Below are 23,442 nucleotides of genomic sequence, written 5' to 3'. Positions count from 1 at the left end.
AGCGACACGCAGCAGTGGGGACAGCACAGCCGGGAACACCGGTGGGACAGGGACACCCCGGGTACGGGGGAACCATGGGGAGGGGGACAGCTCCGGGGACACCAGCACGGCAGCGTGGGGCTGCTGACACCCCCGGGCAGTGGGGAGTGAGGATAGCTCCGTGGATGTCCCATGGGATGAGGGTGATCCTGAGGGGGGGGGAGGGGAGGGGGCTGCCATCGGGGTGACCCTTTGTGGGTCCTTTTTGGAGCTGACAGCCCCCCTGTCCCTGGGGGGTGAGTGGCCCCACGTAGGCACACCCCAAGCTTTCCCTTGCGCCCAGAGCAGCGTGGAGGTTTGGCATCGCCCACCCCCGTGGGACCCGAGGATGCTCCCAACGCTGCGCTGTGGGACCTGGCTGTGCCTCGGGGCTCTGCTGGCTGCCCCCCACGTGAGTGGTGTCATCCCGGGACCCCCATCCCCGCTGCCTTTGGTGGAGATTTCCACTCTGCTTTCACTTCTGCTACGTGTCAGGGCTGCCCTCCCCGTGCTGCGGCTTCTGCGGGGTGCAGGGTCCCCTCCAGCCCCACAGGTTCCTGCCCTCAGCCCCATGGCCACTGCTCGCCCCACCATCGCAATCCCTTTCATAGATTCATAGACACATGAGGTTGGAAAGGACCTACAAGATCGTCTAGTCCAACCACCCTCCTATCATCGTCCCTACCCACTACACTACCAAATCCAATCCCTATTTGATTCCCTAAATCAAATCCCTATCCCTTCCATCGGCCCCGAGCTCCTGCTGAGCCCCACGGCCCCGGGGAGGGGGCAGTGCCCCACAGGCAGGGCACGGGGTCAGCACGGGGACGTGCGGGTGCAGCTCAGCCCCATTGCCTCGTGCAGGAGGGGACCCCACAGCTGCTGATGGACATGAGCCGCGACGCCTTCGACGATCAGTACGAGGGCTGTGAAGAGGCCATGGAGGCAGCGGGGCCGGCGCTGCTGGAGCAGGAGCGGGCGCGGGGCAGATCCCGTCTCTTCCGCAGGGTGTGGGGCAGAGCTGGCGAGCGTTGGCAGTGGGTGAAGGGCACCCTGTCCCCCCACCTGCCCCCCACCTTCAAAGATGAGTACGGCCAAGCGGTGATCGCGTACACCGACAACGACCTGCACCGCGTCTTCAACGCGGCCGTGCGGGCGGCCGGGCGCTCGTGGGATGCCTACAACGCCAGCTTCCCCTTCAAGGCCATGCACTTCTACCTGACCAGAGCCCTGCAGGTGCTGCGGGGGCCCTGCGAGGCCGCCTACGGCACCGCCGTGTACCGGGGCATGGTGCACACCCGCTACCAGCTGCGGGGTGCCAGCCCCTTTAGGTTCGGCTCCTTCGCCTCCTGCTCCTTCAGGAGGGAGAGGGCCGAGAGCTTCGGGCAGGACACGTTCCTCAGCATCCGCAGCTGCTTCGGGGTCCCCATCCACGCCTTCTCCCTCTACACGGAGGAAGAGGAGGTGCTGATCCCCGGCCATGAGATCTTCTGGGTCTTCCCGGATGGTGGGAGCCATCGTTTCGTGCTGCGGAGCACCAACAGGACCTGCAGCCACTTCAACTGCGCCTTCCTGGGATGTGAGTGGGGGCATGGGCACCCCGACAGCTTCTACTGTGCTGTCACCCCACTGCTGTGGGGCTGGTACCGACCCCAGCCTGTCTGCTGACCCCAATTGTTCTGCTCATCCCAACCCTTCTTAGCCCAACCCTTCTGTTGACCCCAACGCTTCTGCTCATCCCAAACTTCTACCAACGCCAACCCTTCTATTGACCCCAACCCCTCTGCCACCCCCAAACCTTCTGCTCACCCCAACTCCTCTATTGAACCCAAACCCTCTGCCAACCCCAACCCTTCTGCTCACCCCAAACTTCTGCCAACCCCAACCCTTCTGCTCACCCCAAACTTCTGCCAACCCCAACCCTTCTGCTCACCCCAACCCTTCTATTGACTCCAACCCTTCTGCTCACCCCAACCCTTCTATTGAACCCCAACCCTTCTGCTCACCCCAACCCTTCTGCCAACCCCAACCCTTCTTCTTCCCGCAGATGAGAAGAGCCCTGAGTGCAGGGGCAGCACAGGTAGGAGCCCTCCGCTGCCCATTAGAAGCGACTGCAGAGCTAATTGCAGTGCTCATTGCTGGGGGCTGATTTAGACCTCTCGCTGCATTTTGGGGTCTCTGTGCAGGGTGGGACGGGGCTCCAGCTTTGGGGGGGTCACGGCAGACCCCGTGCTGGTGCCAGGCTCGGGGTTGGCAGCTGCCTGATGCCCTCCCTCTCACTGCAGCCGTTCCTGGGCACAGAGATGAGCTGTGAGGGGCACAACCCAGCGGCCACACAGCGAGATCCCACCTCCACAGCACTGCAATCCGGAGCTGCACATGCACGAGGGGTGCATCAGGATGAGCCGTCACTGAGGCCGAGCTGCTCAGCGTCACACAGCCCCGAGTCACTCAGCTCCAGGATGGGGCCGGTGCTGGGGAGTGCTGTGGGGTGCAAGAGGGGCACGGGGAGCTCTGCAGGGAGAGCTGCAGGGATGGAGGTGTGAGGGGAGGAGCAGAGGAGGGGGTGGCCTTCTCCATAATGCACTAAAACCCCAATGATCCCCTCAGAAAGGTGTTTGTGCTGTTCGTGGGGCCATGAGGTCTGAGCGGTGCCCACCAAGGGAACCCTCCCCATCCCCATCTGAGCACCGTGCAGCGGGATCGGGGCGGCAGGGCAGCTTGGGGCTGCCCCACAGCTCAGGACCCACACGCTGCCAGGTCCCACCAGGACTGACACACAGCACTGCGACGCACTCAGCCCCAGTGTGCTGACACTCGAGATTTAATGAGAGAAAGAAGAAGAGGGGACGAGCTTTAGCAACGAGGCACGGCCTTGCTGTGACACACACGCTGAGCAGCCCCGTTTCTGCGCACCACCAGCCCTGTGACACACGGCTCTACCCATCGTGACCATCCCACGCTCTGCTTCTGCCTCCGCCCTCCCCCTGCACACCCCCAGGGCTTTGCAAAGCTCTGAGTTACTCAAGCTCCCCACCTCCCTATCCCTCCACTTTCCCACCTCCCCACCACCCCAGCCCCCCACCTCCCCACAGACAGAGATGTTCCCCTCACCACCACTCTCCCATCCCCTTACGGGGCCGCTGGGATGGGGTCACCCTCTCGGTCCCCTGATCCCCACCACCCATGGGCTGAGGATGAGGATGAGGGCTGAGCATGGAGGAGTGCTGGGAGCACAGAGCCCACCCAGGGCTGTGCCCCCTCCCCACCTCCTGCCGCCCCTGACCCCGCTGCCCACCCTTTAGGAGCTCACACGTGTGTCTGCTCTGCGTCCCGTTGGAGTGGAGATGGATGACGTTGCCACTGCTGCCTCTCCTGAACTCGGTGACCTTAAAGACTTCAAAGGGTGGGATGAGGACTTCATCCTCATAGCAGAAGGAGGAGAACTGCTTGAACAGCTTGCTGTCACCTGTGTACGCCAGCAAGGCGATGGCTTGCTCCTGTCTCAGCTGCCTGGGATGAGGGCGGCCGCCCCAGCGCCGCTGCCATTCTGCGGCCGCTGCCCTCCAGCCCTCAGCATAGACACTGCTGTGGGTGAACTCGGTGCAGTTGAGCTCCAGCAGCTCAGCCCACATCTGCTCCACGCAGCCCTCGTAATCGTCGTCGAAGGATTCGAGGGCCATGTCCATCTGGGTGAGGATGAGGTCCCGTGCACTCCGGGCAGGGCCGGTGGCCAACACGCTGAGCAAGGTGCCAGCCAGCAGCACCCAGCATGGGGCGAGCTGCTCCATGGGTGGGAGCTGGCTGTGGGCAGTGGGGCTGCAGGGAGCAAATGCGTAGGGGTCGCCCCCCGAAGCCAGCTGTCCTCCCCCAGAGCCCACAGGGAAGCGTTACCTGCGCTCTGCTCCACGCGGGACACCCACAGCTGCCTGCTCTGACTTCGGGGAGCACCCACAGTCTGCGTGCTCTGTGCGACCTGAGTGTGATCACCCCAAGCTGCCCGCTGGTGGCCACGTGCCTGCAACGCCTCCCACCGGGAAATGTCCCTTTTTAGCCATCCTCCCCCCACCTCGGGGTGCACGTGGGGTCGGTCCCGTGGGCGCAGAGATGAGCAGTGCTGGCACTGCAGCCCTCTGCACGGGGCCCAGGAGCCAACCCCGGGAGCTGTGCTGGTTGAGCTGGGCTGGGATTGGGATGGATGGTCCTCCCAAGAGCTGGAAGGGCACGGCGTGCTCGGATTGGGACGAGCGGTGCTCCCCATGGGTTAAGGACTGCTGTTAAGGACTGAGAGACCACAGTGCTGCTTCTGCTGCTCGGGGCGGGTGCTGGGGGCTGAGGCAACAGCTGCTCGGACCTGAGGCTGTGAGAGCAAAGAATCGCCTTTACACTGTGTTATCACCATCCTTAGCACCCTGGGACATTCATTTGTTTAATCACACACGGCGTGAAGCCCAGCAGGAGCAGTGCCGGGTTCTGTGGCTGGGGATGGGGCTCTGTGCACAGACTGTGGGACGAGGGCTGCAGAGCTGCCCCACGGATGTGGGTCTGGGGGTTCTGCTGTTGGCAAGCCGGGGCTGAGCCAGCACAGTGTTCCCCTGGGGGTATCAGGCCCAGCACTGCCACCGGGCCATAGGAGGGGCTGTCCCCTCTGCTCTGCTCTGCAGCCCCACCTCCAGCACCGCAGTGTCCCAGGGACACAGAGCTGTCGGCGTCCAGAGGAGGGCTGGGAGATGGGGAAGGGTCTGCTGGGGTCCCTCGGGTACAACCCCGAGCTGATGGAGCTCAGGGAGTGCCGGGATACCGCCCTGATGTATCGTTGGGGTTTCAGGGTGCTGAGTGCAGCCCAGGGTCGTGCTCATTGGTCTCTGTGGGTGCTTTTATTTCTCTGGAAGAATTGGGGTCATCCTCTGCTGCTGTTCCAGGACCACTGGTGCAGAATGTGTCCGGAGCAGGAAAGCAGAGCCTGTGGTTTCCACATTCCTGCCCTCCTTTCCATCACGGAGCAGCAGCAGCAGCACGGTGTTGGGCTCAGGGCTCATCCACATCCCCATGGACACCCCAGTGTTCCCATTCCTGGAGCCCAACTCCCATGGAGAAAGGCAGAGGGAGCCGGGGCTGCTCATCCTGGAGAAGGGAAGGATGTGGGGAGACCTCCGTGTGTCCTGGTGGTGCGCAACGGGGGCTTAGGAACCGGAGTTTGACTGACGTGCCCACCCGGCACTGCTCCTGCTGGGCTTCACGCCGTGTGTGATTAAACAAATGAATGTCCCAGGGTGCTAAGGATGGTGATAACACAGTGTAAAGGCGATTCTTTGCTCTCACAGCCTCAGGTCCGAGCAGCTGTTGCCTCAGCCCCCAGCACCCGCCCCGAGCAGCAGAAGCAGCACTGTGGTCTCCCCCTGCAGCAGCTCAGCACCGCTCCGCTTTGTTTGCAGCCCCACTGCGGGACTGAGGACAGCACTGATGTGGGGAGAAGTGTGAGAACGTGGCAGTTCACAGACAGCTCGGTGGGAAAGGAAGATAGGAAAGGAAATAAGGTATGTGATGCACAAAGAAACGTCTCCGCAGCCGCTGTTGGGTTTCCAACCTGTCCCCGGGCAGCAGCAGCCCCCCAGGGCCAACCCCCCAGCTCACTGCTCAGCACGGTGCCCTGCGGCACGGGATCTCCCTTCTTGCAGCCTGGCTCTGTCCCCTGCAGCTCCTGGTGCCGCCCAGACTCCCTGCAGGCACAGCAGTCCACCACTGTGTGCTTCGGACACTTCGCCTCCTCCTCCCTACAGAGGGACATTGCAGAGCAGTTCGGCACTGACACCTTCTTTGAGATCAGAACCTGCCTCGGTGCCCCCATCAAGCACTTCTCCTCCTTCTGCTAGGAGGATGAAGTCCTCATCCCACCCTTTGAAGTCTTTAAGGAGTTCAGGAGAGGCAGCAGTGGCAACGTCATCCATCTCCACTCCAACGGGACGCAGAGCAGACACACCTGGACAGGGGAAGGCTGCGGGGAGATCTCACTGCCCTGCACTCCTGTGGCCTCTCCTCGAGCACTGGGGGTGGGCTTGGGCACCACGGGACAAAGGGGACATGAAACTATGGGGGAGTATCTGGAGGAAGGCTGCAAAGATGATAAAAGTGTCAAAAGGGGAAGATGGATGAGGAGCAGCAGAGGTCCCTCATGGCCATACTGCTTCTCATGGCCCTATAACCCCTCATGGCCCCATAACCCCTCATGGTCCTACAGCCCCTCATGGTCCTACAGCCCCTCATGGTCCTACAGTCCCTCTTGGCCCTACAGCTCCTCATGGCCCTTTCTTATTTCCGTGGATGTTACGTCAAGGTCTAAGAGTGATAACCACTGAATTGTAGAATCATGAAATCCTTCAGGATGGAAAAACCTCCAAAATCCCCAAGCCCAACCCCAGCCCACCCCAACCGTGCCCACTGCCCACATCCCTCAGTGCCACATCCCCACAGTATCTGAACATCCCCAAAGACGGCGACCCCCCCTCTCCCTGTGCAGCTGTGCAGTGCCTGGCTGCTCTTTGGAGAAGGAGCTTTCCCTAATTCCCAACCTGTCCCTCCCCTGGCACAGCGTCTCACTGTACTGAAGAAATGCTGAGCCCCCATGTCCTGTCCTCCAAACACTGCACCGCTCTCCTGCTGGTTCACTGAACAAGACACGTCCCAGGATGCTCAGCAGCCTGGCAACCCGGGACAAACCCATGGCCAGTGTCAGTTTGGCACTACGGATTTGAGCTGAGAAAGCTCGTGTGATGCTGAAGAAAATGGGCAGCAGCTGTAGGCACCTACAGAGAGCTCTGATCAGAGTTCTGAGCCTTGGAGATGTGAGCTGATCTCATCAAAACCGTGATAAGGGGGGGGCTGGGGTCAGCCTTGGGGGTCTTGGAGGGCTTTTCCAGCCTTTATGGCTCTAAGCAACAGCAGAAGAAGGGAAGGGTGCTCAGCTAAAGCGGACGGATGGAGCAGAAAGCAAAGCCCTCATTTCTCAAAGACTGCAAGAACAACTTTATCTGAGCAAGTCTATGGCCAGCAGGAGCCCAGCACAGATAGGGCCACAGAAAAATGCTCAGACAAGAGAGTCCAGCAGGGCCACCTCACACTGCCCCCACCCTCCCAGCAACCTGGGAGCAGCACCTTGAGCTTGGGAAACCAAGCGAAGGCAAAACTGACTGCGAGGTGCCCCTGTGCTCAGAGGGATGCTTGGAACTCACGAGACCAGCGCGTCCTGGGCTGGCACCACGGGCACACGAGCAAAGGAAAGAGCCCTTTTACAAAGCAGGGGGAGGCAGGTGGAAAAGGAGGATGCTCAGCACTGGTTTTGTGTTGGAAGTGAGTTGGCAGGAGTAGGGTGTCCCCTTCCAGCACAGCCAGAAGCTGCGAGGACCTGCTTATCCCACCTGGGGGTCCCACATAGGGACCATACAGTCAAGCACAGCTTTGGCTCGGGACTGTTTTCTCCCCATAAAAAACACAACCACGATGATAATCACTGCAGCACAATCCTATCCGCACACCACCACACCGAAGCAGCCCACTGGTTTTGCCCAAGTTTATTTCTATAGAAATCTGTACAAAAATGGGTACCCCGACACATAACAGTCCCTCCGATGCCCCCGAGGTCGGAGGAGAGGTCCCAGGAGCGCGGAGCACCGTCCGCTGCCGTGGAAGAAAGGCACATTTCAGGACTGGGAACACCATCAGCTGCAGCATTGCAAAGGCAGGCCAGGCCGCACGTGCAAGGAGTGCGGGGCTTCAGCTTCACACACCAACACGCCGTCCTCCGAAGGAGACCCGACTGCCAGCAGCGTTAGCATCCGTGTAAACGTGACAGACACACTTCTAAAATCTGCTCCCCCGGGATCCCGTGCGTGAGAAGGTTGCTCCTTCACATTCACTGCACAGAACCTCTAAAAGCTATCTTAGGGCAGAAGTTACTCCGAGCTCTCCCCCGAGTGCTTTTAGGCTCCAAACCACAGCAGCCCCGCAGCATTTAGCCCAAGCAGCTTCCCCAGGGTCCTCTGCAGCATCCCACTGCTCCTGGCACTCACCCCTGGGGCTTAGTGCCCAGGAAGGGGTCCCTTTTCTCCTGTGCAAGCAGCACTCGGGACAGACCTGCTCCCAAAGGGACATTTCATACACAGCGGTGAAGTGCCAGCCACCAAAGCATCCGATGTGCTGGGCTCTGACCTCCTTGGCATTCCTGCACCTCTCCCCTGGGGTTCTGCTGCTGCTTTCAGGGGGGCTTTTCCAAAGGAGAAAAGCTCCTGTGCCGTGCGAGCGTGGCTCAGCGTGGCCCTTGTGCAACACGTCAGTCACAGTGCTCTCATGATCCACACACCCCACTGCTTGTAGATTGGAAACCAGGCTGGATGCTGCTCTCCCCCCCCCCCAGTAGTGTGCACAGCGGGTGTAGGAATGCTTCTAATCCACCTCTGGCACCATACAGCACATGGCAAAGGCAAGCATTTCCCCCATCCAAATCCTCACCACCGTGGGGGGCTGTGCTCTTTTGGATAGAAAGAGGTTTGCAATGGGATTTATCCAAAGTAAAGCTTTTTTTTTTGTTGTTGTTGCTTTTAACATCAGTTCTTACACGTGGTCTAGCAATACTTTAAATGCTTCCCTTAAGAGGACACGTACACCCACACATGCTTTTGAACACACGATGACAGTTTGGACTCCCGGAGAAGATGCGCTGATTCTGAGAGAAGGAGGTGCTGCCGAGTGCCTTCAGTTGACTTCCAGGACCTCTGTCTCTGGCAAACCAAACCTGCCTTTGTACCTGTCGAACAGCTTGACCAGGGAGTCCACATACACGCTGTGGTAGAAGTCCACTTCCTTCTGAGATGGGTTATCGATTTTGGGGATGGTGATGGGCTCTCCCACTGACCAAAAGAAGAGGAAAGATCCACGCGTTAGGATGAGCGCTTCCACAGACCCTGGAGGTCTGTGCTCTTGCACAACCAGTGTCAGCTCAGCACCTCTGCGATGGCAGAGCACAGCTTGCCCCCCTTGGGGGGGCCCACAGGATTCCCCTCTGCTCCGCTGGGCCCAGCAATACAGCCCTCCACAGTTCCCAGGGCCAAGACCCAAAGCTGCAGTCCTCATACTCTCCACGATGGACAAAGGGGAAGAAGCAGCCTTTTTTATCTCTACAAACCTCATGGCTTTGGGCTGGAAGACTCAGAGGCATGTTTTAGGGTTGGCTTTAAGACTCTGCTACAAGACTGCATAACACCTCTGGCCCTAAGAGCGCAGCGGGGCAGGCTGCTTCCAGTCTTGGTGTCAGTAACCAGGACAGGACAGCGTTTCACCCATTGAGTAAAGCTGCTGGGAGCAGAGTACAACAGGGCTCTTGCAGACTCTGGAAGCTATGGTAGCCCACTCCTGGCTGAGCAGGATGGTCTCATGTAGAAGAAAAACAGACTCATATAGTCAAGACCCCAAGAGCAAGCTAGAGCAAGGGTATGGCAGATTCAGTTACGCTGGTACTGATAGAAACACAAAGTGTATCTACACAAAGACCTCACCAACAGTGGTGATGGGCTTGGAGTATGGCAGCAAGCCCCACGTGTTGGATGAGAAGAGTCCTCGGCCATGGAAGATGCATGGGGCAAAGCCAATGTGCTTCTGAAACTTCTTCTGGACCCATCTTCCCCAGGAACCCTCCTCAAAGATCACCTGCTTGTACACTTCATTCTCCCCAAAGGAGTAGACAGGAACCAAGTCGGCACTAGAAAGATGGAGAGGTGTTGGCCCCCACGTGCCCCGGGCTGCAGCCAGTACCAACAGACATTTAAATACACTTCTAAAGGCAAGAAAAGAACTGCCCTGGCCACGGGCACATGAAACACAAGCCAGTCAGGTAGGGAATACAACCCCTGCACAGTGTCCTTTCAGATCACTGGGTGGACATCCTGCTGCGGGGATGCTGGGGAATGGCTCTCGACATGGGTTGATGGCAACAGGACAAGGGGGAATGGCTTTAAACTAAGACAGGGCACTGGAACGGGTTGCCCAGAGAGGCTGTGGATGCCCCATCCCTGCAGGGGCTCAGGGCAGGGCTGGCTGTGGCTCTGGGCAGCCTGCTCTGGTGGTACCCACGGCCGTGGGGTTGAAATGAGGTGATCTTGGAGGTCCTTTTCAACCCAGGGCACCGTCTGTCCCAGGATGGCAGCCCCTTCCACGCACTGTGGGTGCTGCTCTGCCCTCCGTGCCATCTCTTACCCGTGCTGCAGTGCCAGTTTCACAAATCCCTTCCTGTTTTTCAGTGTCACTGAGTTCTTCCCGGGGGTGCAGTTGAGGGACTCTGCTGCTCCTCCCACCACGATGACGATGGCGTTGCCGCTGCCGTTCTTGGACAAGATGTAGTCTATGCTGTCACGGTTCACAGGACATATACCTGCAATAGTCAGGGGAGAGATGAGGTCATGCTGCTGCCCAAACCCTGCCTGGATGGCCCTGCAGGCACCAGCATCACCTGTGACCTTGATTGAGAGCTGAGCTGCAGTCCCAATGTCTTGGGAAGGGCTGGGTGTAGGGCCAGGCTCCCTGCTCTTTGACCACACGGTTCACAGAGCAGCATTAGATTTGGCCCTGGACGAACTGTACCACCACCAGCTCTCAAGGAGTTGTCTTAACACGCAAGATTTCAGAAAGGGTTTCTTTCTGTGCTCGTTTGAGGCGTCCCCCCTCTATGTGAGCTCCACGGTAGGAGCTGGCTCATCCTCAGGGTGGAAGCAGAGCAGCTGCATCATTTTGATGGCTTCAGAGTTTCTCAGCAGAGCAAGAGGCAAAATAAGCCATCCCACAAGGATATTTTCATCATACAAAGAGCAACTGAAAACCTTCCTGAGGTGGATCCATCCTGGATTAATTTGAGAAAGAACTCATATAATAATGACTCACTTCCCAAGTTCTTGCATGGCCAACACAGTCCTCTGCTCTCAGGAAGGGGCAGCGTGCCAAGGTGGGTCTGTGATCCAGGTCTCCTTCTTTGGAGACGTTCAGGACCCCCCTGGACACCGAGCTGTGCACCCCGGGCTGGAGCTGCCTTGGCTGGGGATTGGACTCCACGATCTCTGGAGGTCCCTTCCAGCCCCCACAGCTCTGTGATGCTGTGAAGGTGCTCTCCCCAGCTGGGGACAGGGCTGTACCACCACCCACTGCAGCCCAACACAGGGAGTGCTCTGCAGAGCTTCAGCCACATGGAAGAGGGGGACCCCTTAACTTCTGCTCTGTTGCTCTAAAATCACAAAGCGGGACCTTCTGACCCCAAAATTCATCATTTTATCCTCTGGGTGTTGTCAGAGGTCGCTCACTCCTCACATGTTTAACCAGTGATACCCTCCAGGTCTGGTATGGGATGGTGAGCTATCCCACGTTGGAAGGGACCCATAAGGAGTGCAATCCCTGGCTCTGCACAGGAGTGCCCCCAAAAAATCAGACCATAACACAGTACGGGATGAGTAAAGACTCCGGGGGAGCCAAGGCAGCCTGGGCAGGGCACACCACGGCCCCGCTGGCTTCCTTCCCCTGCTAACACCAAATGAAGGCAGCAGCACAGGGAACAGCCACACTGAGAAGAGCCACGGCCAGGTGCTGCTACCACGCTCTTCTCAGCCATGAGCCAAGGCTGCAACGAGACACTCGTCTCACCCGACAGCTATTGGTGGCAAGTGGCACTGATTATATATTAACTGCTCCAGGTGCTGGGAACAGATCACTTCGCTGTTCACTTTGCAGCCTTTAAACCTCACTCTGTCGTCTCTTTGTAACTCCTGGGCATCCTCACTGTGAAAGGGAAGCTCAGGCCACAGAGGAGCATCTGCATGAGGTGCTAAGGGATTTGATTTAGTAGTTCAGTGGGTAGGGATGGTGACAGGAGGATGGTTGGGCTAGATGATCTCGTAGGTCCTTTCCAACCTAGTGTTTCTGTATTTCTTCCCTGGAGCTGATCAACATTCTACCCTCCAGCCACAGCCTGAGTCCTTCACCACTCTAACAGTGGAACCCATAAAATACCCATAAAAAGCAAGCCCAACAATTCTGTGATTCTCTGTACGTGTGATGCATTCAGACGCTGCAGCTTCACCCACCACTGCCTCCCGCTGCTAAGACCACTCCCTTCTCACACGGGCAGCTTCAAGTGCCAGGGAGCTTTAACAGGGTCCAAAGGGACATCCTCTGCTCTGAAGGAGAGGCACAGAGCTCTTCCACTTACCACCAGACATTAAATAGTCCCTCAGAATGGGCATCCTGAAGTTCCCGGCCAGGGTCGCGAGGTACGGTCGGATCCCTGGGAACTTCTGGCCCACTCCCGTGGCCTCCGTGCTGAAGTTGCAGAAGGCACCCAGCCCCATGATGCCGTGGGGATGGTAACCGAAAATGTAATTCCTGGTGGTCAGCAGGTTGTGGGTTTTCACCAGCTGGGAGAGAAAGAGCGAGCTCGCATGAAGGCAGACAGAATGCCATTAAAAGAAAAGGAAAAAAAGAAACGATCAACAAACCCACGGTACAGCCCTGCTGCTTCTGCCAAGCAGGAACAGCAGCAGCCTGCGCCCTCTGCTTTTCCACTCCTCCCAGAGGTGTCCTCGCAGCCAACCGAGCTCCTTGCAGAGCTATAACTGCAGCTACACCCCCCTCCCCACCCCTGGGCTCGCTGGCGGCTCACACCCCGGTAAGAAAGGAAAGATCAGCGTCCCACAGCACAAGCACAACCCGTGCCCACGTCCCACAGTGCCAGTGGACGTGGGGTTCGTTTTGCACCATCAGTAACAGCAGCATCCCACACGTCAGAGCATCTTCCTGCAGCTGCACGCGGGCAGCCCTGCTGCCTCATACAGCTTCGGTGGGACCCACGCAGAGCCCCTTCTTCAAAGCCCTCAGAGCAAGGCAGGGGCTCCAAGGAGGAGAGCCCATCCTCTGCCTGCACCAAGCTCTGTGGCTTTAAGAGAAGCTGCCTGCAGCACGGGGGTTGCAAATGTCCCTCTGGAGCATGAGCTGAGCTTGGTCAAGCCAGGGCTGGCTCCCACGCCAGCACGCAGCCACCATGCAGGGCAGCACTGTGCTCCAACCCCACAGCCACGTGAAGGACACACCGTCCCCACGCAGAGCCCTTTGCTCCCATACCCTGCACACACCCAGCCAGGCCATAGCCCTGCAGCCTGACTCCTTCCAAGAGGAGTAGGGTTACACTCCTCTTGGCAAGGGTACCCGGGTAGGGTCAGCCCAGGAGGGAGGCATGCAGGGAGCCAGCTCATCCACGATGAGGACAGGGGGAATATCTGCTGGTAAGACAGGAGAATACATCTTCCTTTTACCCACGGAACCCAGGGCAACAAAACACCACCAACTGCAGATGGCTGTGCAGCATCTGCAAGCTGTGCTTACCATGAAATCACAAAGGCTGGAAAAGACCCCTAAGATGATCCAGCCCAACCCCACAGCCCTCAGTGCCACATCCCCCCGGCTCTGGGCACCCCCAGGGACGGTGACCCCCCCCCTCGCTCCCCGTGCATGCTGTCTGCATTCTGGAGAAGGAAGGGTTCCAGTAAATAACATCTGCTTTCAAAAAAGCCTTTCTCCTCCTGCCCCACTCAGTGCTCCCACAGTGAGATAAAGGCAGTGCATCCCTGCTGCATCCACCCAGCTGAGCACAGCGCTGGGACCGGAGCTGGACCTTCACCCTGCCATGCTAACACACCTGGCCCAGCCCAGGACGGAGCACATCTCACCAGGAGCAAAGGTCCACCCGTGTGCTCTCACTGTTAATTCCAGATTTCTTCCAGCAGATCTAGGCCTGCCCACTGAAGCAGTAAAGCAGTGCAATTATGCTTAAGTAACACCCCACTGTTAAATAGACTGGAGTGCCACACACACTCAGGGAACGGTAGCACCAGTTTTATTTGTGGGAACAGGAAAAGTAAGTGACACAAGCAAGTGTGGAGAAAGAACTGGCACAGATGCTGCTGCTCTGCACCAGGAGCAAGGAGCAGAGTGAAGGGGAGAAGGTTGGGTGGTGCTCCTCCTGCCTGCAAGCTGAGCACAGGACACTGGAGCATCCAGAAAGCAGAAAACCAGAGCTGCTCTGTCCAGATCTGCATGTAAGCTTGCAAAAGGACCGTGGTTAGTGCACCACATCCAGCTGGGCCATGGAAGAAGTTACTCAGCTTCCCAGCAGTGCAGACCAGCACTGTGAGCCCTGCAGGCTCTCCATCCCAGCACTGTGCTCCATCCACAACAACCACCAGCAGAGGCTCCTCCAGGAAGCCAGCCAAGCCACTGCACGCAAGACCAGTGCTGCAAACACGTCCCTGTCCCCGGCTCGTGGAAGGCTGCAGCACCCCTAGCCGTAACCCCACAGCATCATCACACCGAACTGGTGATGTATCAGACCACCCCAATCCCACCCCTGTACCCTCAGGGCTGAGCTCAGAGCGGCCTGGCAGGAGCACAGAGCGCAGCTTGGCTTTTCCCCATAGCCAGCAAGGATGGGATGCTGAGGCCTCGCTCCACATGCAGGGCTCAGTGCCACAGCTGCAGCCCACTGGGTGCTGGTTCCCTGCTCCCGGGAGCCAGCCCGAGCTGCAGGAGATGAGCTGCAGGGCTGCTTCCTAATTCTCTCCTGGAAGAGGGGGTTACACCTGAGCTTGTGGTCCTTGGTGGTACCTGTGCCCACAGCCTGCAGTCAGCACTGCATGCTGGCACCACATCTGCCTCTAAAGCAGCCTCCGTCCCAACGGAAGAGGGATAAACATCCAAGGAACTCTTGTGCCCTCCACGACTTCAAACCCAACGAGTTCAGGTGGTTGGTACCGCTCCCCGCAGCAGATTATAGGGATGCTTCGTTCTGTAGGAGTGGTCCCATAATTGCAGGCAGCACCTCCAGCACCTCCCAGCCCCACAGCCCTGCAGCGAGCGTGCTGTTGCCCCACAGCAGATGCGAGAGCTGCCCCACAGCTCTCACCCCTCAAGCTCTGCCTCCGATCCTCTGGGATCTCCAGAAAGAGACCCTTCCCCAGGGGTGGTCAGCCCTTCAATGGGGTCTGGGAGAGGTGGACTCAGACCCCAGCCCTTCTGCTCACACAGTGCATTGCCTTCAGCTGTGCTCACCTCCGGCGATCCATCAGTGCAGGGAGCAGAGATGGTGCCAGGCACGAAGCAGAACTGCTGCAGCTCAGAAGACGAGCTGGAAGGACAGACAGGGAGCTCCACCGCTACGAGCAAGGCTGCCTCAACTAAACCAGCAACTAAACCACCAGAAGCATCCCCTGCAAGTCATTCTGCCCCACTGCGTGCAGTTCAGCTGTTACTCACTCTGATTGGAAAATAATCCCTGAAGTACCGCCATATAGCCCAGTTTCTCACCCACTGGGATCTTCTTCCACCTGAAGAAGAAAAGCTGTGTTATTAAAGCCATTTCCAGCTGGGTGCCCTGCAGGAAACCCAGGGGGCTGCAGACAGGAGAAGAAGGAGAACAGAAGGAGAAGAAACTCTGGATGATTCCAGCAGCCCAAAGCTGCAGTGACAGTGCTAACCCGGCCCTGAGAAGAGCTGCCAGAGCTCATTGCCATCGCCATCGTGGGTCTCAGAGCTGGTTTCTGCAGGGCCTCTTCCAACATTAAGTTTCCTCCTGTATTTGCAGCAGTACAGACCCCGTGGCAGGGCCACGTCCAAGCTGCCATGCTGTTACCCGGGCTGTGCAAAAGCTGCAGAGGACAGCGGGCTACTGAATCTCAGTGTAGACATTCCCAGTGCACAGTTTGACTCTAAGCCTCACAAATCCACTGCCACAAGCCAGCAACTGCATAACCGAATCTGACCACTGGCACTGCTCCGCCAACAGCACCAACAAAGCCTGTAACCTACACAGTGCTTACAGGAGGAGATCCTGCTGAGTCCAACTAAGAAGGGAACACACCCAGCACAAGGAAGGGCAGCTCTGCCCAAACAGGAGGAGAAGGACACGGATATCAGGGGTCAGGAGGGTGTTATTTACCTTTCTTTGGTGTATTCCAGTCAAACACCAGCCAGGCTAAATACAGAGCAGCGATTGCCCAGCAATCTGTGCACAGGATGTACATGAGGATTAAAGTGCAAGCAATACCTGGGTATGTCAGAGAAGAAAACAAGCTGGTGTCAGGCTGCAGTCTGCAGAGAGCATTCCTGCTTGCACTACGAGCCCCTCGCCTCCTGACCCTTCCACACCAAGCTCTCAGTCTCAACCTGACGCCATTAATCCTCGATCAAGATGGATTCAGCTAAAATAAATCATGGGACTGAGACAGCTTCCCCCTGAGCGGGTACCTGCTGTGATAGTGGGATGGCTGCTCCACCAGCTGCAGGTTGGGGCTGCAGCAGCACCAGGAGCTCTTTGGGGCCGTGCACCATCCCCGGGCACGCAGCCCTGCTGCTGGGTACAGGTCCCAACACCGGCACCCCACCCCACACAGCACTGTGCTGTTCCCACGGGCGAAGCTGGGAAGGAACAGCAAGCCAACAAACCCGAGGGCTCCCTACATCAACCCTGTGCCCTAGGACACAGTTTATGTCTTACACACTAACGTTGTTGAAGAACTTATAAGACAAAAAGCTCTGTTCCAGGGCATTACTTACCCATGACGAGGAAAGTGAGGACCCATTGCAGCACGGAGATGATCTGCAGTTGTTTCTCTACTTTGGATTTAGACAGCCAGAACAAGTCCTGCAGAGCAGAGAGGATGCTCGATCCCGTACCTAAGGACAAAGCAAAAAGCAGATCACACTGAGCACTGACTGTAGAGTGCTGGGGGCTCAAAGATCATGAGCTCCAACCCCCAGCGTGGGCTGGGTACCCCAGGCTCAGGCTGCCCGTGGCCTCAGACACCTCCAGACATTACTTTTAGAGGGGAGTAGTACTAACACATGGCTTCACTTCCAACTGCCAGCTCCTGAGAGCAGCACCCAGCCCAGCCACAAGTTCACTGATAGAGATCAGCCGCCACAGACAGGCACACACCAGGCTGTGCTCTGAGCTACTGCTCACACCCCCATTGCACAAGTGCCATGCATCCGAGCCTGGGCACCCACAGCAAGGGAAACCACGGCTGTTTTCCTATAGCACAGAGGAGGTGAAAGCCAATTCCACATTCCAGTCAAAAAGACAGAACCCAAAGATGGGATTTCCACAAGGAACTGCCTGCTGGGGTTTGCTGATAGGCTCTAATGCCTCCAGAAAGCAGCACTCGCATTGAGGTTTTCCTCTGCATCTCATCATTACTTTTACTACCTGAAAGCACTGTAATTGCAGGCAAGAATGCAAGTCAAGCTGCTGGCCTGAGAACAAATTAGGTGTGTTGACATACTTCCTTCTCCTTTTTAGGATCAGCCTGCTATTAGAAGGGATGCAATGCTGCTGAGCAGCTGTTACGCTGAAAGGGCTCAGCCCTGGCTAACAAGACACACCACTGCTGGAGGAGGATAGCACAGCGAGAGCTCACGCTGGAGAGATTCCACGGAGAAGAGCCTCTAATCATCTGGTACTTTCTACAGGACAAGTTTCATCCCATGCATGCTTGAAATACGCAAAAGCTTTTCTGCTGTGGTTGCTAACCACTGCCTCCACTGACCACAGCAGCAGGACTAACTGCTGCACTGGTCCTGCAGCTCCCCTTCGTGGGCACTGGGCCTGCAGGGTCCACGTCAGGGGTGAAGTTAACACAGTGAGTAATACCAAATGATACTGTGAGCTGATCTATTTTATAGACGGTGCGATTAGAAAAACTATTGGGATGGAAAAGAGACAAGTGAAATAAATAGAAATGCTCACCCACATCCCAGGTACACAACAGGAAACTCCAAAGGAGCAATCTCCAGAAAGAGACCCTTCCCCCGTGGTGGTCAGCCCTTCAATGGGGTCTGGGAGAGATGGAGCCAGGCTCCAGCCCTTCTGGTCACACAGGTGCATTGCCTTTGTCTGTGCTCCCATGGCTGCCTCAGTGCCCACCTCAGATCAGTGGTTCAGGTCCAACAGTTCCCACACAGTCCCCCCAGGGCTGAGCTCATGCTGCCCTGAGCAACTTCTGCTAGGAGAGGACCCCCACAGGCAGCTAGATGGGAGGCAGCAGCACTTACCGTGTGCACTTACAATGCCAGAACACCCATGGATCAAGGGACCCAGCACTCCAGGCCCGGATCAGCTAGATCCAACTCCTTCCCTGGACCAAACAACTGTGTAACCCTCTGAATGGATTTGTACTGCAGCATTTTCTGTATGCTCAGCAAACAGCAGGCATTGCCAACCCTGCAGACAGGCACCGAGCTGCACGACGCGAGCATCCTACGGAGCACCAACCCACGGGGAAAGTACTTGGTGCTCTACAGCACGAGGTTGCTGGTGATGCAGAGCAGAATAGTTTCCATAACTGATCATAAATGTGCTTTTTGGGGGTTACTCTGCTGTGCCCGAGTTCAACACGTGGGTACAACTCTTTAAGAGAAACCCCCCATCCTCCCCAGGGCTCACGTACAGGCCTACATCCAGTGCTGTTCACCTCCTAGAGACTCAGAGGAAAAATAACAGAACACCTTGAGTTGGCACAGACCCACAGCGGACACTGAGCCCAAGCCTCAGCCCCACACAGCACCCTCAAACCCCAACCCTATGTCAGAGTGGTGTCCCAGCACCTTGAGCTCAGGGTTGTGCACACCACCCTCTAGGGCACAGGCTTTCCCTCATCCCCCTGACCCTCCCGTGCTCTAGGGCCACCAAGAGCCTCCTCTCCACCTCCTCTGCTCTGGGCTGAACAGCCCAATGGACCTGAGCTACTCCTCACACCTTTGGCCCTCCAGACTCTTCCCCACCCCTGCAGCCCTCCTCTGGATGCCCCTCAATAGCTTCAGCCCCATGGTTGGGTTTGTAAGGCCTGTCAGGCTTACCCACGATGAAGGATGAGGGGACAGGCTCCGTACACCCCACCCTCTGCCATCCATTTGTCTTTTCCAAAAGGAAGATGTTTAATCCTGCAGAAACAGGGAGCACCCCATTTTCTGCTGCTGACAGTTGCCTACACGTCGGCCACACTGTCCATCCCAGAGTGTTTTCCAGTGTCCTTACGGCCACCGGTTCCAGAACTGAACAACTTTGGGGTCAACATCAACCCACCCCTGTGCAGAAGAGACTCCAACAACTTCCCTTAATTGGCCTTAATTGAGGCACTGAGCCTCTCAACTCATTTCAGCTATCAAGTTGGATATGAGGGACATTTCCTCCCACAAAGAGCAGCGATGCACTGGCACACGCTGCCCAGGGAGGTGGTGGGATCCCCATCCTTGGAGGTGATGAGCAGCCGTGGAGATGTGGCACGGAGGACGTGGCTGGGAGGCACGGTGGGTTGGGAATCTGATGGGAGACGAAGCCATACGTGGCTCGGAAGGATGCTGCTTGGCAAGGTGGCCATAAAAGCATCTTGTCCAGAGGGGACCGTTGCTGCTGCTGAGCAATGCAGCCACCCCCAGCTCCTCCCAGGGTGGCTCAGCAACTGCAGCTCGCTGTCTCCAAGCTTTGTGGCTTCACACACCTCATTCCAGCAGCCAGAGCCAGGCACAGGAGATACCCCACCAGCTCCTGGAGCTGCTGAAGGCTTCGAAGAAGCAGCTGACTCCCAACTGCAACAGCACCCGGTGCTGTTCCAGCAGTTTGTTTCAGGTTTACATAGGTTTACCGTGATTTACGTAGGCAAGGGGGCAGACCCAAAGGCTCCAGGAGCAGAAATAAACAGGACGTCATGCTTGGGCACCAGAAAGCTCAGTCTACAGCACAGCAATAGCAGCCAAATAAAGGAGCCATGAGGAAGTACAAACGTTGCAGAGAGTTACAAGCTGGAAGCTTGCTAAATCAGGCTTTATCTTTCGCATTCACAAGACAGCATGTTCACTCTTGTCAGCACTAACTCGTGGCCAAGAAGCGCACTTCACCACACTCAGTTGTGAAGCAGTTCTCATCAGGTGAGAAGCGATGCTTGCTTAGGTGATGAAAGCTGCAGCACTGGTGGCTGGGCACGGTGATGTTGGATCAGCACTTGGACTGGATGACCTCAGAGGTCTTTTTTCAACCCAAACAACTGCGTGAAGGCTGAGCCCCTCCAGAGCACAAGCTGACACTGGGGGTTGAGCAGAGCTGAGCTGGACAAACACAGCAGCACCAGGATGCCCGGGAGGACTTTGCTGGTGCCCCACGAGGGAAAACCAGCTGCCTTGCACAGCCAGAAACTGGCGGCTTGTGTTAGGTCCTCCAGACTTCACAGCTGCTGGAGGGAGGGGGAAACCTCCCATTGCATCCCGCTGTGCCTGGGGGAGGGAATGGAGGGTCCATCCACAGCAGAATTGAGGTCTGCCAGACCCCAGGCACACAGCAGGACCAACTCCGGGGTACAGCTGAGCAGAGCTGCCCTCCCCACCCCCATGTATTTCACACCGTGCTTCCATACTGCTGCAGTTCAATCTCTCAGCTGAAGCTCTCATCCACAGCTCAGCCAAAGCAGAGGAGCAAAGGGACTTCTCTAAGACGAAATGGGATAAGGAAGGAATCTACAAAGAAGGGCAACCTTTAATGCCTTGACGCCAGCATCCTCCCTGCTGCTGTGCCAGAGAAGCAAGGCAGCACCTCAGCAGCTTATGGCCAAAGTGGGTCAGGTCAAGATAAGACAACAATCCCTCATCGAATCACACAGGTTGGAAAAGCCCTCCAAGACCCCCAGCCCACCCCACCATGCCCACTGCCTGCGTCCCCTCAGTGCCACACACAATCACAGGATGGCTTGGGTTGGAAGGGACCCCAGGGACCACCGGGATCCTGCCGCAGGCTGGGCCAGCATCCTCCAGATCTGCTACTAGCCCAGGTTGCCCAGAGCCCCATCCAACCTGGTCTTGGGCACCCGCATCCTCTCTGCAGCCTGTGCCAGCACCTCACTGCTCTGCGAAGGACTTCCCCCTGACGTCCAATCTAAACCTTCCCTCCTTGAGCTTAAAATCATTCCCCCCTTGTCCTAAGACCATTCCCCCCTTGTCCTATCACTCTCCACCCTTGTGAACACTTCATTCCCCTTCTGGATGCTGGAAGGCTGCGATGAGGGCTCCCCCACACTCCCATGGTTCAGTGTGTGACTCCGCATACACGGGCAGGGATGGGCAGGCGGGGAGACGCCATCCCTGGGGGCTTTCAGTTTGTTGTTGTTTGTCCTGTGGCTGTCTGGGGGAAGGGGCTGCCTCTCCCTGCTCTGTTTTAAGGCTCACCTGACTGTCACACTCCCCCAAATCCAGCCAGGTCGGGACAGATCAGTGCCGACATCCCATGCTTTGGTAACGGGGCAAAGCCAGGGCTGGGGCAGCAGGAAGGCTGGAGCCCGAAGGCAGCTGGATCCCTCCGAACCCCACACCACAAAGGTCAGCAGAGGCCTCTGTCAGGGCAAGGCCTCCCATCTCCAGCCACGTGCAGCGTGCATAAATGGGTAAAGCCACCCAAAATTGCTGCAGGACCCCCGTGAGCCACCCCCGTGCAGAACTGGCCCAAGGAGAGTAAAGAGCTTTCCTCCACTAAGCGGGATTATCTAGAGATGAGGCCAATCACTGTCCCTCACCCACGCTCCATTTTGAATGATGCACGTGTCCCAGATCCATCGCTAACGCGGTGCGGGGTCAGCCCTGCATATTTCATAGGGCTCCTGAATGATTTATTCTCGGCACTTGGCTCGCGGTTAACTCCCAGTTTAACAGCTCTCGTGCTCCTCATTCAAGGGACGCATCTGATCTCAAAACGTGGCTTGGCCTCTGCTCGTTGCACTCAGGTTGCCTGAAGGACCAGAGCTGGGCACGGGGAGCACAGGCAGGCTGGTGTGGGCTCAGCTGGGAGCTGGCAGGGAAGCCAGACCTGCACACACCCACGGGCACCACATCTTTAGTGGAGCTCTACACACAGACCTGGGCTGGAGCAAGGGCACGGGGCTTAACTCACCAGGTTCAGCTCCTCTTTGCTCCACTAATGAGTCACTTAATCAACAAGCCGAGCCATTCCCCATCTTTTCAGCCCAGGAGGAATTGTCAGCTTGCTCTTTTGGGGGCAGGAAGCCTTTGGTGGTACACAGCCACTGCTCAGGGCCCTTCCCAAGGCACGGGGTCGATGCTCTGCACTTCTCTGCGCAGTGCTGTGCTTTCAAGCCCTGACACATCCACAACAGCAGCGGAGGGGGCTGCAAACCTGCACCACGCAAAAACACTGCGCAGCACTGCACCAACCCCCCCCTCGAGCTGCGGGCTCTGCTTCCCACCCATTTCCTACGAGCTCCCTCCAGCATCTCTGCCCTCCCGGCAGCAGGAAGCGGTTGGTGGCTGCACAGTGTCACCACGGTCACCCAACTTGCTCTGCTCACCCAGGAAGTCCCTTCTCAACGTGCAGGGCTGCAGAAGGGAAGGCTGCACAACGCAAACCCCGTCTGATTATCGCATAGAGCCCTCCACTCCCCCGCTGCGGAGGGGTAAGAAACAGCCACTCCTTTTTCCTCTCTTTCTCGTCTTTTTTTCTCCTTCCATCTTCTACCTGTTGCTGGAAGGGTGGGGAATACGGAGTCGCAGAGCTGAGCCGAACCCACCGCCGCGAGCTGAATTCCGTCGGCATGCTGATAACGCTTCCTACCGCCAGAAGGTGGGAGGAGGGGGGGGGGGGGGAACCAAACCCCAAAATAAAGGAGAAAAAGGCTCATTTTTAAGCCCACGTCACGCGCCCACGTCGGCCGCCGCGATCCGCCGGAGCCTCCCGCAGCGGGAGAGCCGTCGAGGAACGAAACCCGCACCCCGAAAAACGCTGCGGCAAAGCCCCTCCGCCGCACCGCGCTCTCCCAGCCCTCCCAATCCCTCCCCACGCGGGATGAAGATGAGGACACACGCTTCAGACCGCGGCCGAAGCCCCGCGGGGCTGCCCCGCATCCTCCCCCCCTCCCCCCCGCCCCCGTTACCTCTCAGCACCCCCGAGTACGCGGCGATGATGGTTTTCATGGTGCAGGGGAAGCGGGGCACGGCCCGGCCAAGCCCACGGGATGCAGGGATGGGGGTCCGGGGTGTGGGGGGGAGGGAGAACGGATGTACGACCCCGGTGCTGTGGATGTGCAGGGCGGGCGGCGAGAGGGCGGCCCTATATACTCCTGCAGGAGGAGGAGGAGGAGGAAGAGGAGGGCAGGGAGAGGCGGGGCTCCACGCCCGGTCCCTCCGCCCCAAGCGGAGCTCTGGGTCCTGGCAGTGCCGTTCGCGTGGCGGGGTACCCCACGCCCGAGGGTTGCAGGATGCAGGGGGACATCCCTATGAGCAGAGCGCTGGGTAGGATGCTGCGCTGCCCTTCTCGCCCACTGGTTCCCGGTGCCCCAGCGGGATGGGGGT

General features: G+C 57.8%; 3 protein-coding genes across 4 annotated transcripts; 1 reads left to right on the top strand and 2 right to left on the bottom strand.

The window, feature by feature from the left end:
• The first annotated feature begins 9 nt into the window (after positions 1-9).
• On the top strand, positions 10-2,456 carry ART5 (ADP-ribosyltransferase 5). Of its 2 annotated transcripts, none has more exons than XM_065745788.1 (5): positions 10-61; positions 328-430; positions 883-1,597; positions 2,066-2,098; positions 2,304-2,456. In XM_065745788.1, exons 2-5 carry the CDS (start codon positions 368-370, stop codon positions 2,330-2,332), a joined length of 840 nt encoding a protein of 279 aa, XP_065601860.1. In that variant the 5' UTR covers positions 10-61; positions 328-367; the 3' UTR covers positions 2,333-2,456. The 2 variants fall into 2 exon arrangements, with proteins under 2 accessions (XP_065601860.1, XP_065601859.1); XM_065745787.1 differs by having other exon boundaries at positions 323-430.
• A 672-nt stretch (positions 2,457-3,128) lies between these two features.
• On the bottom strand, positions 3,129-3,809 carry ART1 (ADP-ribosyltransferase 1). The gene has a single exon (XM_065745707.1). The coding sequence runs from the start codon at positions 3,807-3,809 to the stop codon at positions 3,129-3,131; it is 681 nt and encodes a 226-aa protein (XP_065601779.1).
• A 4,374-nt stretch (positions 3,810-8,183) lies between these two features.
• On the bottom strand, positions 8,184-23,127 carry DGAT2 (diacylglycerol O-acyltransferase 2). The gene is made up of 8 exons (XM_065745774.1): positions 23,025-23,127; positions 16,654-16,773; positions 16,037-16,144; positions 15,355-15,425; positions 12,260-12,464; positions 10,264-10,438; positions 9,567-9,769; positions 8,184-8,921 (listed from the first exon to the last, which is right to left on the bottom strand). The coding sequence occupies exons 1-8, from the start codon at positions 23,062-23,064 to the stop codon at positions 8,767-8,769; spliced, it is 1,077 nt and encodes a 358-aa protein (XP_065601846.1). The 5' UTR covers positions 23,065-23,127; the 3' UTR covers positions 8,184-8,766.
• Between the last annotated feature and the right edge of the window lie 315 nt (positions 23,128-23,442).

Source organism: Cyrtonyx montezumae, unplaced genomic scaffold (genome assembly GCF_038088225.1).
Source record: "Cyrtonyx montezumae isolate F1298 unplaced genomic scaffold, pur_monq_1.0 scaffold_37, whole genome shotgun sequence".
Lineage (NCBI taxonomy): Eukaryota > Metazoa > Chordata > Aves > Galliformes > Odontophoridae > Cyrtonyx > Cyrtonyx montezumae.
The sequence above is the reverse complement of the archived record's forward strand: the minus strand, read 5'-3'. Positions and strand labels throughout refer to the sequence as shown.

What these genes read in the sequence shown, in the direction of transcription:
- ART5 (XM_065745788.1), top strand. Translation starts at nt 368, where the DNA reads ATGCTCCCAACGCTGCGCTGTGGGACCTGGCTGTGCCTCGGGGCTCTG. An exon ending in CAACTGCGCCTTCCTGGGAT is followed by an intron (nt 1,598 to 2,065) that starts GTGAGTGGGGGC and finishes TTCTTCCCGCAG; the next exon opens with ATGAGAAGAGCCCTGAGTGC. An exon ending in TGAGTGCAGGGGCAGCACAG is followed by an intron (nt 2,099 to 2,303) that starts GTAGGAGCCCTC and finishes CTCTCACTGCAG; the next exon opens with CCGTTCCTGGGCACAGAGAT.
- ART1 (XM_065745707.1), bottom strand. Translation starts at nt 3,809, where the DNA reads ATGGAGCAGCTCGCCCCATGCTGGGTGCTGCTGGCTGGCACCTTGCTC.
- DGAT2 (XM_065745774.1), bottom strand. Translation starts at nt 23,064, where the DNA reads ATGAAAACCATCATCGCCGCGTACTCGGGGGTGCTGAGAG. An exon ending in GGACTATTTAATGTCTGGTG is followed by an intron (nt 10,439 to 12,259) that starts GTAAGTGGAAGA and finishes TGACTATTGCAG; the next exon opens with GTATATGTCCTGTGAACCGT. An exon ending in CAAGCCCATCACCACTGTTG is followed by an intron (nt 8,922 to 9,566) that starts GTGAGGTCTTTG and finishes TCTTTTGGTCAG; the next exon opens with TGGGAGAGCCCATCACCATC.